Genomic DNA, 15,419 nt, shown 5'->3' on the forward strand with positions numbered 1-15,419 from the left:
ATAAAAAAGGTATGGGTCAGAGTACAACACAGAATGCTCAAAACATGACAGGTCCAAAAGTTGTGATGTTGATCAGGTTGGGTATGATCAGGCAATTTTGGCCATTTTGTTTGCATTTTCATAGGAAATATGGCAATGTATTGTTCAAAACATCTGGTGCCACAATATATCCCTCTAAAATATTATTTATCACTACTATCATTACTATATATATATTAATATAAAGTCTATTAAGAGATCAAAATAGACACTTTTCATTCCTACTCATTCATTTGGGTACATCAGTTCAGGGCATGACCCCAATGTCATTCTAACACATCTACCAAGCCACTGAGATGGTTACTCAGAAGGTGGGAGTACAGTCTGTCCTTCCAATGATCACATTTCTCACGTGCCTGTGTACTTATTTTGTTACCCATTCTCTCCATGTCCCTGGACGCCTCTCCCTCTGGTCCTTTGTTTGCACTCAGGTGTCACCCGGGAAGTGGACTGTTTTTTGTTATCCTGCCTGCCTGATCTTAATCATAAACACAGCTTCTCACGCTATTTCCATTACTTCTCATGCTCCTTAACACCCTGTAGAGAAATGGTTGTGCGCTTCTCGTTAAGTATTCCTGACTGGCTCACAGCCCCTTTTAAGGGTGTTTATCTTCTACGGAGATTCAATGGAACGCCGTTCATCCTGTTATTGCATCCAAAATAGGGCATAATAGCACGGATGTATTTGAGCTCTCATGACCAGCGCTTCATAATGTCACTGAGAAGCAAAGTAAGTCAGTGCTTCAGTTATAGGCCGCTACGTTCTGAATGGCAATCAAGCTTTTGTCACAATAATCTTTGCACCACTGCAAAGTCACTATGATCACACCAGCACTTCGTGTTCTGTTCCGTCCATGCTCAGTAATGTTTGAAATGATTATTTTAGGGAAATGCCACAGCAATTTCATAGAAACTTTCAGACCCTGTTTGTTGCTGACCTTCTCATCAAGGGTTCCTTGTACCATTGGCAAAACCATACATTTTGTCTCCAGGACTCTGGTAGGTAAATTTAATCTTATATGTTAGTGTGCTGAAACTTACTATTGAATAATAAATCAGAATGCTTCTGATATTATAAAGTGTATAAAAAAAAACGTGCAAAAAGTAACTTTCTGTCTCTCTCTGACTCACTTTATGCTCCCACCAAGTCACTGGCCCCAGTCAGCTGTTGTGGAAATCCAAGTCTTCCCTGTTCTCTGAAAGCTGATTGGTCAGCAAAAGAGAATTTGGGATACAGCTCAGAATCTGCAGCATGCTACTCAGACAGGCCCTGAGACCAGTGGAGCTTGACAAATTACAGGCCATCTTGGCATATTATAGGACAAACAAGTGCAGAAAATGTCACAGCTTTGTCCGTTGAGAAACAGGGAAACACACTAAAGAGTCTTGAGAGAGTACATGGGTTGGACTGTACAGAATTGAAGTGCATGCTAAAATCATAAACAACTTTATTGGGAAAAAAAAGTACAAAAAGAGGAAATAGTGTTTTTATACATAATTGTATTGTATACACAAAAAAGTATTTCATACTTTGAGTACACTGATTCATATGTGGCTTGTGAACCTTTTTATAACAGTGAATTAAAAAACGTATTTTGTAAAATGATGTCTCACACAGATATTTACTGTAATGAAGTATTGTGATGAAAGGCAAATTGTTTTTCAATGCTTTGTTTTCTACATAAAAATTTAACAATTTTAAAAAGTCAACAATATGTGATTATGTAAACTTGTATCTGTAAACATGTGAACTCTGTATTGTTATCGATATGTACTATATGCATGCAGCAGATCACATTGGAGTAGGTTTGGTTAACATACGCAAAGAAGCTTTCTTATAAGCACCTTCTCTTTTCCCAGTGGAAAATTGTGTTAAATCCCTTGGGAGGCCTGCTAATCCACAATCCCACCTAGTCTTCATCGGCCCTGTCATTCACGGTGTAAGGCTTGACCTACAATGCACAAGTCAGGGTGCGAGGCAGAGCGTGTGGTTCCCCTCAGATCTGATTGGCTGTGCCACAGCTCAAAATCTTTGGTTGGCTCATCGTCCAGCCTATGGGAATGAGTGGGAGAGGTGGTTACATTGGATTAGAGAAGTGGGCCAGGTGCACAAGATAGCTACATAAGCAGGTGTGAGTCATAAAGATTGTACAGTTTGTGCATGAGGATTAGAGTTGGCCAAGCTCATGTTAAATTTGTCAATGCTGTCCAGATTAGATCAGTAAAAGACAAAAACTGGTGATGCATTTCAATAAATAATTTAAAGTATTTAGAATATAAGTTTCTCATATGTGTGGTGTGACAGTAGTCAGAACATTTTCAGAATACAATTAATGTTGTTATTATGTTGTGTTCCTAATGTTTTTCTGCATGTATGCTGTCATAATTGCAAAACCAAAGCAATAATGTAACAATTTAAATTAATTCCAAGAATGTTACACACATAATTTTTCAAAATGTTATTGATGTTATGATGTTTCAAAATCCAAGTACTTAAAAAAATCTAAATAAGAACTATACCAGTTATAAAAAACACTGTCCATTGTTCAGTCTCATATGTTATAATCAGGTATTCACTTAATGGTACTGTCATTATCCAATACAAAGCTTCATTGTTGTATATCTCTTCTCCCTCCTAATTTCATTCCCCATCGTCCCTCACTACTTTACTCCCAAGACAACCAATATGAGGTAATTCAGTGCTATTTCAGGAGATGATGTTGTTTACATGTCTATTACACCTGCCAAGGCAAGATGTTTCTGAGGATCTACAGACATCCAATTACATACTAGGGATTTGTCCAGCTACATACCGTAGCTTTGTGTTTTCACTGAAGGTCTCAGGTAATCAGTCAGTATTCCCTTTTTTCTTTAGTTTTTCTGTCAATTTTAGAGAACACGACCCTACATGCCAAGGCACTACAATTATTTGATTGATTGTACTGTGGTTGAACGAACTTTCCTTTTGATGATCCTGTAGTTTAATGAAATCTTGTAAAACTATTCATTTCAATTAAGCATATGGCCTGTTGTTCTTTGAATCAGATTTTAAAACAAATATCCAAATCAATTTCTAATAAAAACATTTTTTAAACATATTTGTCATGCATTGTATTGCTACATTTAATAGCTAAAATAACATCTTGAACAAGAGTTTTCAACACCTTACATACAGGTATTGAAGAATTTGTACACGTAAATGTTTTGCAAATGACTAAAGTAATCCTTTTAGACACAGTTTACCAGCATAACAAAATTACTTTGCAATGGTGTCAATTCATGTTACATGACAGTGAAGTCAACTTTAGATTTTACATTGATTGTATAGTATGAACTATACTGTTAAAAGGAAAAGCTCTATTCCAGGAGACACAACAAACAAAACTCACCCCTGTAAACTTAGAGCCGGTTCGCTTCCACAGGTCTGTGCCACGGAAATGGTTGGTGCCCGGGGTGGCATGCTGGGCCTCCGGTCCGAATGGCTTCGTTTCACAAAAGGTTTTGGCCCTCGTGCTGACATGGGGAACCTGCCACGGTCCCCCCAAGCACGTGTAAGAACACTGACTCCTGTGGCTGTCCAAGCTTGGGGGGGCTGTGGCACCGGACAAGAATGGGCCTCAAACAGTGATGCGGACGCCGGGCAGAAAACAGAGCGAGCGTTGCTGATCAGTCGGGAGGCCGGGGACGCGCCTGGGTCCTCACTGCTGTTACCTCGGGAGAATCTGTGGAATCTAGGAGAGGCCGGTGGAGACGGGGCCTTGAAAGGGAATGCAGACACAGAGTGTGAGTTTGGGGTCATCTCACGCCGCACTGCAGGTGGGCTTGGTAGTCTCCTCTGAACGGGTGGTGGGGTGGGAAGGTCGCGGACGACAGGAGGGCTGGTTGACGATGGAGGAGTAGGCTGCCTTTTGAACACAGAGGGACTGGGAAGCCTGCGGTGCAAGCTACCAGTGACTGAAGGGGTAGTGGGCAACACCCGAGCTCTCAACACAGGTGGTGTTGCAGGTGGTCGACTATTGATGACTGTAAATGTAGGCACTATTTCAGATTGGCTGCTGCCATCCGGTCCACCTTCATCCTGTTTGTCTCCTGATTCGGATTGATGGAGAGGTGGCTTTACAGGCAGAGAAAGTGACAAAGCTTTCTTCTCAGCAGAGTCAAAGGAGTGACGTAGGTGGATGACTTTTCGGGACTGCTTGTATAGTGAAGCAGCCTCTTCTGTCTCAAGGTCTTCACCTGTCTGAATCCCCTCCATTTGGCTAATATTAGTAGAAATGTGTGGCTTCCGTATAGTTCTGGCAGGGGACATGCTCCTGGACCCTCTGGGCATATTGCCTCTACTTGGCAGCACTGTAGCAGACTGCATGGAGGCCCGTAGCCGCTGCGATACAGTTGCCCTCTTGGCCACAGGTGATCGACCTCTGCTCAATACACCATCATCTAAGTCATTAACCAAGAGACTTTGGGCGCCTTCAAAGGAATTGTCCATTAAAACCTCCAGTGGAGGAGGTGGAAGATTGTCCAAATCCAAGTCTTCATTTTTATCTGAACGTTCTACCCGACAGCTTGTAAGTCCAGCACTAAGTGCAGCCTCTACATTTCCCAGGCCAGGCAATATGGGAACCCCACACTTCCGCACCCCTTTCAAAGGCCCCAGCACTTTAGAAGACTCTGGTTTGGGCTCTTCCATGCCTTGGCTGAAGGTATCAATCAGCTTTTTGACAGAATTCCTGCCCCTGTACAGTCCTGAAGGTGGCCGACTTGGTGGAGGGCTGGGAGGTGGGGTGGCTTTCAAGGGACCCTTAGCTGTTTTCTTGTTCTTTGTCTTGTCTTCGGTGTCTTTGCTGAACTCCTGTTCTCCAGTATTGCATTTCATAAGCCCTGACTTGTTCTGTTTTGGAAGATTGTTGCTGTTTTTCTCCACTGAGGGACGGAGACGATTAGATGTTGGAGACTGTGCAGTAGTTCCTTGGTTTTGTTTAGTGAGATTTGTCTTGTTGTTCCCTGCGGTTTTCCCTTTGTTCATCCTCGCAAGCCTTTGATTCAAATCCCTCTGGGTCCTCTCTAGTTCAAGGAGAGTAGGATCTTCTGCTTTGCTTCGGAGGGATTCTTCGGACTGAGATCGACGCTCTTTAGCGACAGGGGTCTTCTTCAGTGCCTTTCGGACAGGGGCTGCAGTCTGTGGTCTTTTGGGGGATCTTCCCTCATCCTCTGTCCACTTACGTCTACTGGTCTTCGGGCTTTCTATAGGCTTAGCTTTGCTTGTGGCATGTTGTGATGGAGCAAAACGTATGCGACCACTCAAAGCATCTTTCATTTTCAAGGTCATCTCTACATTTTGAGGATTCTCAATGCGTTTGGGTGGAAGACGGCGAGGTATATGTTTGGGGTCGGGAGGTGAGGAATTTGATCGTTTCCTACAACCACCCTCAACGTCATCAGCATCTTCCTCACCTCCAGCTCCCTCATCATCTTCACCATCATCTAAAGAGGCTGATCCAAGCAGGGATTCTGTGTCTTTCTGGAATTTGTCCTTAACGGAACAGCTTGAATCTATCCCCCCCAGGGCCACTCTGGGGCTTTGGTTGGTAAACGTCCTCCAACGTGCTGCTTGTCCACTTGTAAGGTTGCTATTGACAACAGTTGGACTACAAGGACAGGTTCTAATGGTCCCAGTGGACTCACAACTTTCTCGTCTGAGCCGTCGTTCAGATCCTGTCAGTGACTCATTTTCAGCCCCTATACCACTGTCCTCACTGAACAGTGCAGAGTCATCTGGCCCGGGCTTACGTATTGAGGCGGCTTCAATGCGAGTCAGCAGCTGCATTAGCCTAGCCTCTATTGCATGCTTGGCTTTCAGTTTCTCTTCCAAAAGCACAGAGACCGACGCAAAGTACTCAGCTGCCTCTTCAAGAGCAGAATCCCCAATTCCGCCAACAGATTGGCCCACATTCTGCATCCTCTGAGTGGTGTACTGGAGAAGCTGCTGCAGGAGATCTGGGGGAGGTTCAGAATTGATTGAGCCAGACGTGGAAAGGTTAGAGGACAGGTTTTTCATTAAACTTGGCCAGGCGAGATGTTCCCCATTCTCCTTCAAAAGCTTCTCCCCTTCCTCTGCCATTTCTCTGAGTCCCTGGTTGATTTCCTCATAGCGCATTGCCATAAAGGCTACCATAGGCTGCACAGAGACCTGTGTTTGGGTTGCCTGGTCAAGAAGGCTCAACAAAATCTCATATTTACTTATGCTAGGGTTTAAAAAGCCATACGCAGCCTGGTGAGCTTTCACTAACGGTTCAGGAAAGTCTACTTTCTGGTCTACAATAGAAGCTTTCTGTTCTTTTTCTTTTTTTTTGATTAGCTTGACGGCTTTGCTATTTTTCTTTGGCTTCCTTCCAGACTTTTTGTCAGCCATGTCCTGCTTGTCTCCATGTTTTGCTTTTCCCTGCAACAGTTTGTTGGTCTCAATTTCTTGAGCACAGAGTTTATCCAAAACCACACACTCTGGGACCACCTCAGAAAGGGAGGCGTTTTTTTTCTGTAGGGTCGAAGTTGCTTCTTTCTGAGTAAAGCCGGTCTGTCCTACTGTTTTCCATTCACTGCTACTCCTTTCCAATGTTTCACCATCTGTGTCTCCTGTTCCTGAAGAGCCTCCACAACTTCCATCATCAGACTGGGACTCACCTGGGATTTCTTGGTGCCCGGGCAATAAGGTTCTACCCTTCTTAAAGGGGCCTTGAGTACCAAAATTATTTCCTTTTGATGGGGAGCAACCCATTTTGGCTCTTCAAAAGATCTTTGTATCCTCAGTAGCACAAACCTGACCCAACTCTGCCGTTCTAGCAAAGACTGGTAGGAAGTTGTTGCAAAGAATAGCCAAGGTCCTTAGCCACCTGGTGTGCCTGTCATTTTCAGATGGCCGTCGTGGTTGAGTCAGGCAAACATTTATCCATGTAAAAATGTCCTTGTAAAAAAAATGAAGTCATTTCAAATGCTTCCCTTTTCTTACCTCTCCATGATAGGTTGAAAAAATAGCTTTTATGTTCCCCTGTCAATTCTGTTGTCCCTTTCATGATTAGAGAAACATCCCACTCTACCGTGTAGAGGACAAGAGCTGAAAGGATTACAAAGGCTTTGGGTGAACTCTTCAGTGTGCACATGTCATGTTACAGCAAATAAAACTCACACACGTAAGACCTTAAGCTCATTAAGGTAATGAGGGCTACTTTAAGATGTCTTTTAATAGCATGCACAACAATATTGCTCTGTGAGCCCAGCTGCACACTTCAGTGCCAGACAGGGGAAAACGAATGATAAGAGAAACAATTATTCATAGATCATATTAAAATGCTTTCTCAAAAGTAGATAACATAATCTCAGCATTACAAATCCTGAAAAAGGATTGTTCCTCAACCATACACAATACTGTAATGAATAAATACTTTTTATACAAAATATGTAGCCTGCAGTGCACATTCAATCTGATGTTCAACAGTAATATTACACATTTAAGGTTAAAATAAGAATTAGAATATTTAATTATTTTCCAACTTAATTGTTTCAGCACAGTGTCTCAAAACAATACACAATCCTAATGTTTGGTGCTTCGATTGCTGGCGCTCCATACATCCGCACCTGTCATTTGATCAATTTCATGGCATCTCAGTGCCGTCTGTTTTGCTTAGCCTCTAAGTTTGACAGAGGAGGTGGAGCAGGTTATGGGAGCAGTACTCTGAGGCATTGGGAGTGTTGTCCGACTTCCAATCTTTTAGTCTTGGGAGAATATTTAAATCTCACACTTTAGTAGCAAAGCATGAGGTTTTTATTACCAGTAAATGTGTACAATTATTTGCATTAACACAGCTTCATAAAACCAGCTAAATGAATGCAACTTCTATAATTAAGGCCAGTGCTGCAATAAGTTACTGTAGTGAGGTTTGCAGTTAATATTCCGTATATATACAAAGCTAAACATATTATATGATGGGATTTTGTAGAGAATACATAATAATACGTAATCAAATTGTTTATTTGATTCACGTAGCTTTAACTTTCATCTTGTGCATGGGCTATGATAAACATGCAGTAGGAAAACAAGCTTGCTTATTTAGCAAAATCATGACAGGGCAGGGGAATAGCAAGACCTTTCCCTATTCTTGAAAAACTCCAGTGCTAGGTTTTTGAATAACACTTCAGTATTGTTCAAAATCTTATTAAGTGTAAGTATACATACTGCAAAATATTGACCAAGCAAACTATCAAGGTCCTGTAGAATGCAAGTCTAATATGAAAAGTAAAAGATTTATAAGGTTTGGGTTAGGGTTGCAGTTCACTGTGTCACTGATGCTCAATCAGTGTTGCTCACACATTACTAGCACTTTCCTTGGATTTGAGGATCTCATGAACATCTATGTAAAAAAAACATTTTTGTCACAAATATTACATATTTGAAACTCTCATCAAATTCTGTAATCATATGTAGCAACCCAAGAAAAAACATATTATACTTAAAGTGTATTCAGTTACACACATGCTTTCAGAGTATATACAGTATATTAAAGTTGTCAATGACTATGTGCATGTAGTAATTTTTCAGACGCTCTTACCCAGAGCGACTTACAGTAAGTACAGGGACATTCCCCTGAGGCAAGTAGGGTGAAGTGCCTTCCCCAAGGACACAATGTAATTTGGCAAGATTGGGAATCGAACCAGTAACCTTCCGATTAATAGCCCGATTCCCTAACCGCTCAGCCATTTGGCCCCCATATACAAACTCAGTACATTTTAAGGTAAATAAATTATAATGAAAACGCTATCAAACGCTCATTTATTACATTCAAGTGTATTATTTTTCCGGTTGGGTATGTCAAGAGTAAACTTGAATACTCAAATATGCATGTCATACACATACTATCAAACCTCCAATGTATTCTTTTTTTTGTAGATAATGTTTTGAATAACTGTTGCTACAAAAGTATAATCATGGCTTTAATATATCCGTCCTCTTTTTAGTCTCAAGAGAGCTCTAATATTAGTGGGGCCTGTGACGCCCACCTGTGCCCCTTCAGGCTTCACCATGCCAGTGCACGGGCAGAGGCGGAGCCTGAGCGTTTTATTGTCTGCACCTGTATTTAGGGTGGGGCTATAAAAGGGTTTTTTTTTTCTCTCACTCGCTCTCTCATTAGGCACTATGGTTTGATATTCTCCCTCACACTCACACTTTTGTGCATTCATTCACCCACTCATGCACAACATCGAACATTACCTTTTTCATACCCCTATTTTGTTGCGTATCGTTGTTGGTGTAAATAAATACTTATCATTTGACTTGAAGCTACCTTGTGTCTTGTCCTTCATTATGCAATGGTAACCCTTCACGAGTTTCAAATAGAGCACATTATTCTAATGTGTCTCTCAAGTCTTTTTTTAAACCTGATTTGGACAAAGAGCTTAAATTCAAGAGCTTGAAATCGATATATGATACCATAGGTAGAACCATGGAAATGGGGCCGAGGCCCTTGAGGTTAGAAATGTGGCAATTTACTGATTTTGGTACATGAAAAAGAAAGAAATAGATCAGCATTTTTGCAATAGTAAAAACCTGTATTTGACTGGATTTTGATTTATTTTCCATTAAAGAAATAACAACAATTTCAGTACATGTACAATTTAGTTATTTAGAAGATGATTTTACCCAAAGAGATTTAATCAACTGTACATCCCAGTTATGGTAAGTATATACCTCCTATTGAGAAGTAACATTTGCTGTGACATCACAATACACTACATATACACACTTATATATATATATAATACATATACACGTACACTATATGTGTACCCTTTAGCTTATGGTACATGATTGTAAGGCTAAATAGTACACATACTGTTCTTTTTAAATAGACATTAGGACACACTCCTATAACTTCCAACCTGGAGGTTAATTAAAATGTAATAAAGTAATGAATAGCAGGCATAATTTCTCCTTTAGTATAATGTGTTGATTTGTACTATGAAACAACTGATTCATCAGTAGCTGTTTCTGCAAGTGATAAAAAAAAAAAAATTGTGAGAGGATATTCATTTGGGGATCCAAAACCTTTCCTTATTGGTGAGCATAAAAAAAATCCTTTAGCATTCACATCTCTATTTGTAATTGCTGTCCAATATCCTTGTGAGCCTAAAGCTTTTTAAAATGTACATGTGATGTCAAGGGATTCGTTGTATTTACTAACAATGGAATTGCCTTACTCATCTGTTTTGCTTCTACCAGTACATGTCCTTTCATTTTAAACATGGACTCATTTCACCATTTTGTATGACCAAGAAAACCCAGCATGTATGTGAATAGAAAACACTGTAATGAATAAACCCAGGTCATGGCTACAGCTACACAACAAACACCACTACGATATTTCATTATAAAATTAACATTCCCTTAGACCCACATACTCATTGTTGAGTTAACAAAAAACTGTTTCATGCCATTAGACCTTGGTCTTGCACCTGTCCTCACATTATTGCCATGTGTGCATGTAATAACATGCAGATCCTGACAAATAAATAGATATTTACACTTGGTGAGAACATTTATTAAATTGATTTTGTCCGTAACCTTCTTCTTATGTTGCAAGATGAGTCTATCGTCTTTAAATCATCAAATTTTTGGATTGTGGTAATTGTGGAAAACACCTTCTTGACAGAGTTTGCCCCTGTTTCCGTTAAATTGGCGGTGGAATTTCTTAGTCTTGCTTCAGGTACTAGCTCCATGGAGCCTGCTCCTGAATCTATTGACATATGCTCAAACGTGGAGTCAGTTGAGGTGATGGAAAAGATCCGTACTCGTTCAAGGTAAGTCTGTTTGGATATGTCTTCCTTATTCTTGCAGAGAATCATGTAGCACTTTGGCAGGAAGTGGCAGAATATGATGCCTGAATTGGAGACAATAATGGCGAATGCCTGGATGGCAGAACGTTGTTGGTTTTTGGTGACGTATATTGGGATGAAACAGATCCAGACAAACAAGTAGATGACCATGCTGAATATTATGTAGCCAGTTTCATTGTAGCGATGCGGCACCTTCCTGCCTTTGAGGGCCAGGATAAAACATATGAAGGCTAGCAAAGAGATGTAGCTTAGCATGATTCCAAAGCCCCAATTGGATCCTTCATTGCACTGTAGCTCAATGTACATGGTCTGATCCGAGGTATGTTGAACAACTTTAGGTGAGTCAAAAATGAGCCAAAGGACACATATTAATCCTTGAATGGCTGTTCCACAGATAATGATGATAGGGGGCTTGTACAGTTTTTTCATCTTATGATGTTGTACCGGGTCAGTAAGAAAAGCAAGAAAGGTACGAAAAGCCTTTACTAAGATACAAGAGACAGACAATGTGAAGCCAAGGCCGTACATTGTCTGACGAGATTTGCAGATGTCATTGGTAGGCTTGCCAACAAACAATACCACAGCTCCAAAGCTAACAGCGAGTCCAGCAATCATGACAAAGCAAAGCTTCCCACCGGCCACTTTGAAAACAGTACTGTGCCGACCAACAACTAGAATAATAAGAACTGAGGAAAGTAGCAAAAAGCCTATCCCTGAAATAGTGAGCAGTGCAACAGCGGAAGGATCATTCCATTTAAAATAGTCTTCAGTCCTATTTTCACAATGGTCCCATCCCTTCATCGACCAGGTGTTGTTTGGACATGGCTGGCAGTTTTCCTGGTCTGTAAAGGAAATGTGATAAAACATAATGTATTATGTACATTTTGAATGAAGAGATCATTCTAAAACCTATGTACCTTCACACAATAAAGATTAAAGCATAAAATCACACACAAAATGACAAGGCCAGGAATGAGGATGTCTTTGTATACTCACTCGTAATATTAGAATAAGTTCCTGGTTCGCAATCTGTGCAGTCATAGCAACAGTGTATCCGAACAATTTTCTTTGCTGTTCCAGGGGGGCATGGCTTTGAACAAATGGATTCAGGGGTCTGCAAAAAATGATAACTTCCTTTAGGTTTCTGCTAATTAACTATGGCTACCTGATGATACTATGTCCAAAAAAAAAAATTAAACATACAAGATCTCAACAAACGGATGGTTCATTTAGGAAACATGTTTGATGAAGCAAAAGCAGGTAAACTTCGAAGGGATCTGTAACGGGTGTGCAGGGAAGACCCAGGTGCAAGGAGACCAACGATGCAGGATTATCAAATAAAAGGGCTTTTAATGAGGAACGTAGACCCAGCCAGGATAAACAACAGGAAACATGCTACATGAAACCAACAACAAATTAGAGGTACTTAATACACCGAACAAGACACAGAGGAGTCAGATGGCTGAGCGGTTAGGGAATAGGACTATCAATCAGAAGGTTACCGGTTCAATTTGTGCTGGCCGTGCCAAATGACTTGTGTCCTTGGGCAAGGCTCTTCACCCTACTGGCCTCGGGGGGAATGTCCCTGTACTTACTGTAAGTCGCTCTGGATAAGAGTGTCAGATAAATGACTAAATGTAAATGTAGGTGAACGCAACAACCCTAACGACACCACAAAAGACAATCAACAAGACACAGGTGGAACTAATAAACACAGAACACAGGGAAACACTAGGGCAGACAAACTAAGACTGGGGCATGGCCGTGGGTGTGACAGGATCAGGTAAGAAAGATGTTCAAAGGTCCATACAACAATAGAAAACCTGGGGTAGAGTAGCAATCTATTACACAAGAACTTGCACAATGTTCATGATAAATAGAATGATGGTGTCTCCAACTGGTGGCCATAGCCTTACGGCTCAAGCACTGCATCCCAGGCACATAAAGGGTGTTAAAAACTAAAAATAAAGTATTGTTCCTTGTGCAACAAATATAACCTATTGTCTTCCCTATTTTTTGTGTTTGAGGTAACTTACCGTCTTATTTGACGCTCCCCAGTCTATATTGTCTTGTTCGACTTCCACAATTCTTTTCATCACATTGTACCCGCCAACAATTTCTAATTTTCTCCCATTTTCATCTCTCACCCAGTTGATCAAGTCATAGCCATTTACAAAGTTCCCTGACTCGTCAAAAAAAAAACTACGCCCATCCTTAGTGAAATTAATCCTCTTCAGTTCCTGGAGAAGCTATAAGAAAATTCAATGATGAGGTCAAATTGAAAATTAGGTTTTGCACAAGTACACAGTAAGACAAACAGCTTTGTTGTAATTTTAGCTTTACCTTCCAAGGTGGGAAATGTGTATCTCCTGGACAGTCGGACTGATTGCATTTGAGGAGGGACCGTAAAGCATGAGCGATAGACCATGTGGCCAGTGTTTCACGATAAGTCAAGTTCAAATTAACATGATCTACCAAGAAGTCATCATTGGCCTCTTGTGCGTTGGGTAGTGTGCAAGCCAAATCTGACTTGAACTCTAAGGATTTTGGAATGGGACATGTGGATGGAGGTACTTTAGCCAGACAATCCCTCTGCTCTTGAGCCTCAGAAGTACATTTAAACCTTAAATCCTTGTATTCCTCAATTAAGCGGTTGACAACTCCTGGGCCTGATGTGAGATTTTTCAGGTAGTCCTTGAACCCTGGGGTCGGACTTGATGTGATGAAGCCAAACCCCAAAATACCCCCTACCATGTTGATGTCATTTATGTTGGTCAAATGCTGTGACATTGACCAGCCATCACTGGCAATCCAGATGCGAGTGATCCCCCTCCTGATTATCTCTTTAAACAGCTGCTCCACAACCTGTTCTTTGAGGATTAGCAAAACAACTTTGGCTTTGGAAGATTGAATTTTGTCCGCTACTTTGAGAATTCTGCTCTGGATATTGGCATTGTTAAGGTATTGGGGGAGAACCTCCTCAAATTCGAGGCAAATCTTTAAGTCATCAGCATCTTTCAGGAAACTTTGCAGAGCGGCTTTGCCATAGTCATCATCCCCTGACACAACACCCACCCAGTTCCAGCTGTAGTGGGCCATGAGCTGGGCCAAGGCCTGGGTCTGGTGTGTGTCACTAGGGATTGTACGCAAAAAGGTTGGGAAACGTAGTTTGTCATCCAGAGTTGCTGCAGATGAAGTGGTACTGATCTGTAATGGAAATATACAACAGACTGTATATATACATGGTACGAAATAGTACAATTTCAACGTATTTTTCAGTTTTCAATAGATGTTTATGTATATTTTAAACTATTTCACAAACCCAATTTCAACACAAAGTGCAATATAAAGCTTGTACTCACTTGAGGTATCATGTTTATACTCAAAAGCCTGGCTACTGAGATGGAAACCTCAGAATAGCGTTCCCCGATGATGACCTTTACCAGTGGTTGATTAACAATGTCACATTGGACTGGAAGGGTGTCATTAATAGTTAGCATTTCCTGCACCTTCTTTAAGGCAGTACTGGAATATGCACAAGAGTCACAGATAACATAGCCAAGACGAATTCCCGGCAAAAAGCCAGAGTTGTTGATTGTTTCAATGGTGTTGATGATGGCCAAGGTTTCAACAAAGGAGAGCAAATGAAAACTGTATAGAATAATAAAATCGTTTTTAGCACAATGTCAGCACATTTTCTAAGCTATACGCAATCAGAATTTCACTTGTCTTTTTTTTTTTTTTTTTTTTGCTATAGCATTTTGTGTCCTTTTCTTCGTCTTATTGTTTCTAAGGACTTGGTAATTACTGAATCCATTAAAGCGAGTTCAGATTACTGGATATAGATTATAAATGTCCCCTCTAGGCAGATAAGAGACAATGATAATGAGGAGTGAAACCATTTGAAATATACATGGTGTAGATTGAAACAAATATTATTTTTTAAAGATGGTAGGTATTATACTATACATTTATCAGAAAAGCAGCCTACTGTAATATATGAATACAAAATTATACATTTTTATGATACATTCTACTATATTTTTCCCAAAGCCATCAAAAATGTGTCAACAACAACAAAAACTTACTCTGTGCAGTTGTACCTCTGAGGCCCAAGTCTTTTTTCCAGGTCCACCACCTTTTCATGACAGGGTTTCAGCACCCCAATAAGAACATCGCCTGGAGCCAGAGCTCCACACTGGAAATCAGAGTGGTCACAGCACCTTACCAGACCCAGGAAAATACATAGCACCAGGGGAATCCATGACATGCAGAGAAACATAATGAGTTTAGCAGGATGTGTGTATTGTTCCTGTAAACACAATAGTGAAAGAAATTCTGAGCTTTCCAGGTACAGTCACGGCTTTTATAGAAACAGCCATGCCCCCAATGGGGAGTTGGCTTGCTTGCAACTTTGATATTTCAAATATGCCAGAGAATAAATGTCACTTATGCATGCGTGCTTGTCATTTAAGATACTAAATTTCAATGTATGT

The 15,419-nt window shown here is 40.7% G+C and overlaps 2 protein-coding genes across 2 annotated transcripts; both read right to left on the minus strand.

Annotated features, from left to right (window-relative positions):
• Positions 1 to 1,968: 1,968 nt before the first annotated feature.
• On the minus strand, positions 1,969 to 6,814 carry pcare1 (photoreceptor cilium actin regulator 1). The gene is made up of 2 exons (XM_047051861.1): positions 3,429 to 6,814; positions 1,969 to 2,092 (listed from the first exon to the last, which is right to left on the minus strand). Exons 1-2 carry the CDS (start codon positions 6,812 to 6,814, stop codon positions 1,969 to 1,971), a joined length of 3,510 nt encoding a protein of 1,169 aa, XP_046907817.1.
• A 3,730-nt stretch (positions 6,815 to 10,544) lies between these two features.
• Positions 10,545 to 15,305, minus strand: LOC124489183 (G-protein coupled receptor family C group 6 member A). The gene is made up of 7 exons (XM_047051872.1): positions 15,279 to 15,305; positions 15,012 to 15,121; positions 14,286 to 14,574; positions 13,267 to 14,130; positions 12,960 to 13,172; positions 11,920 to 12,013; positions 10,545 to 11,765 (listed from the first exon to the last, which is right to left on the minus strand). Exons 1-7 carry the CDS (start codon positions 15,303 to 15,305, stop codon positions 10,630 to 10,632), a joined length of 2,733 nt encoding a protein of 910 aa, XP_046907828.1. The 3' UTR covers positions 10,545 to 10,629.
• Positions 15,306 to 15,419: the final 114 nt, after the last annotated feature.

Source organism: Hypomesus transpacificus, chromosome 3, assembly GCF_021917145.1.
Source record: "Hypomesus transpacificus isolate Combined female chromosome 3, fHypTra1, whole genome shotgun sequence".
Lineage (NCBI taxonomy): Eukaryota > Metazoa > Chordata > Actinopteri > Osmeriformes > Osmeridae > Hypomesus > Hypomesus transpacificus.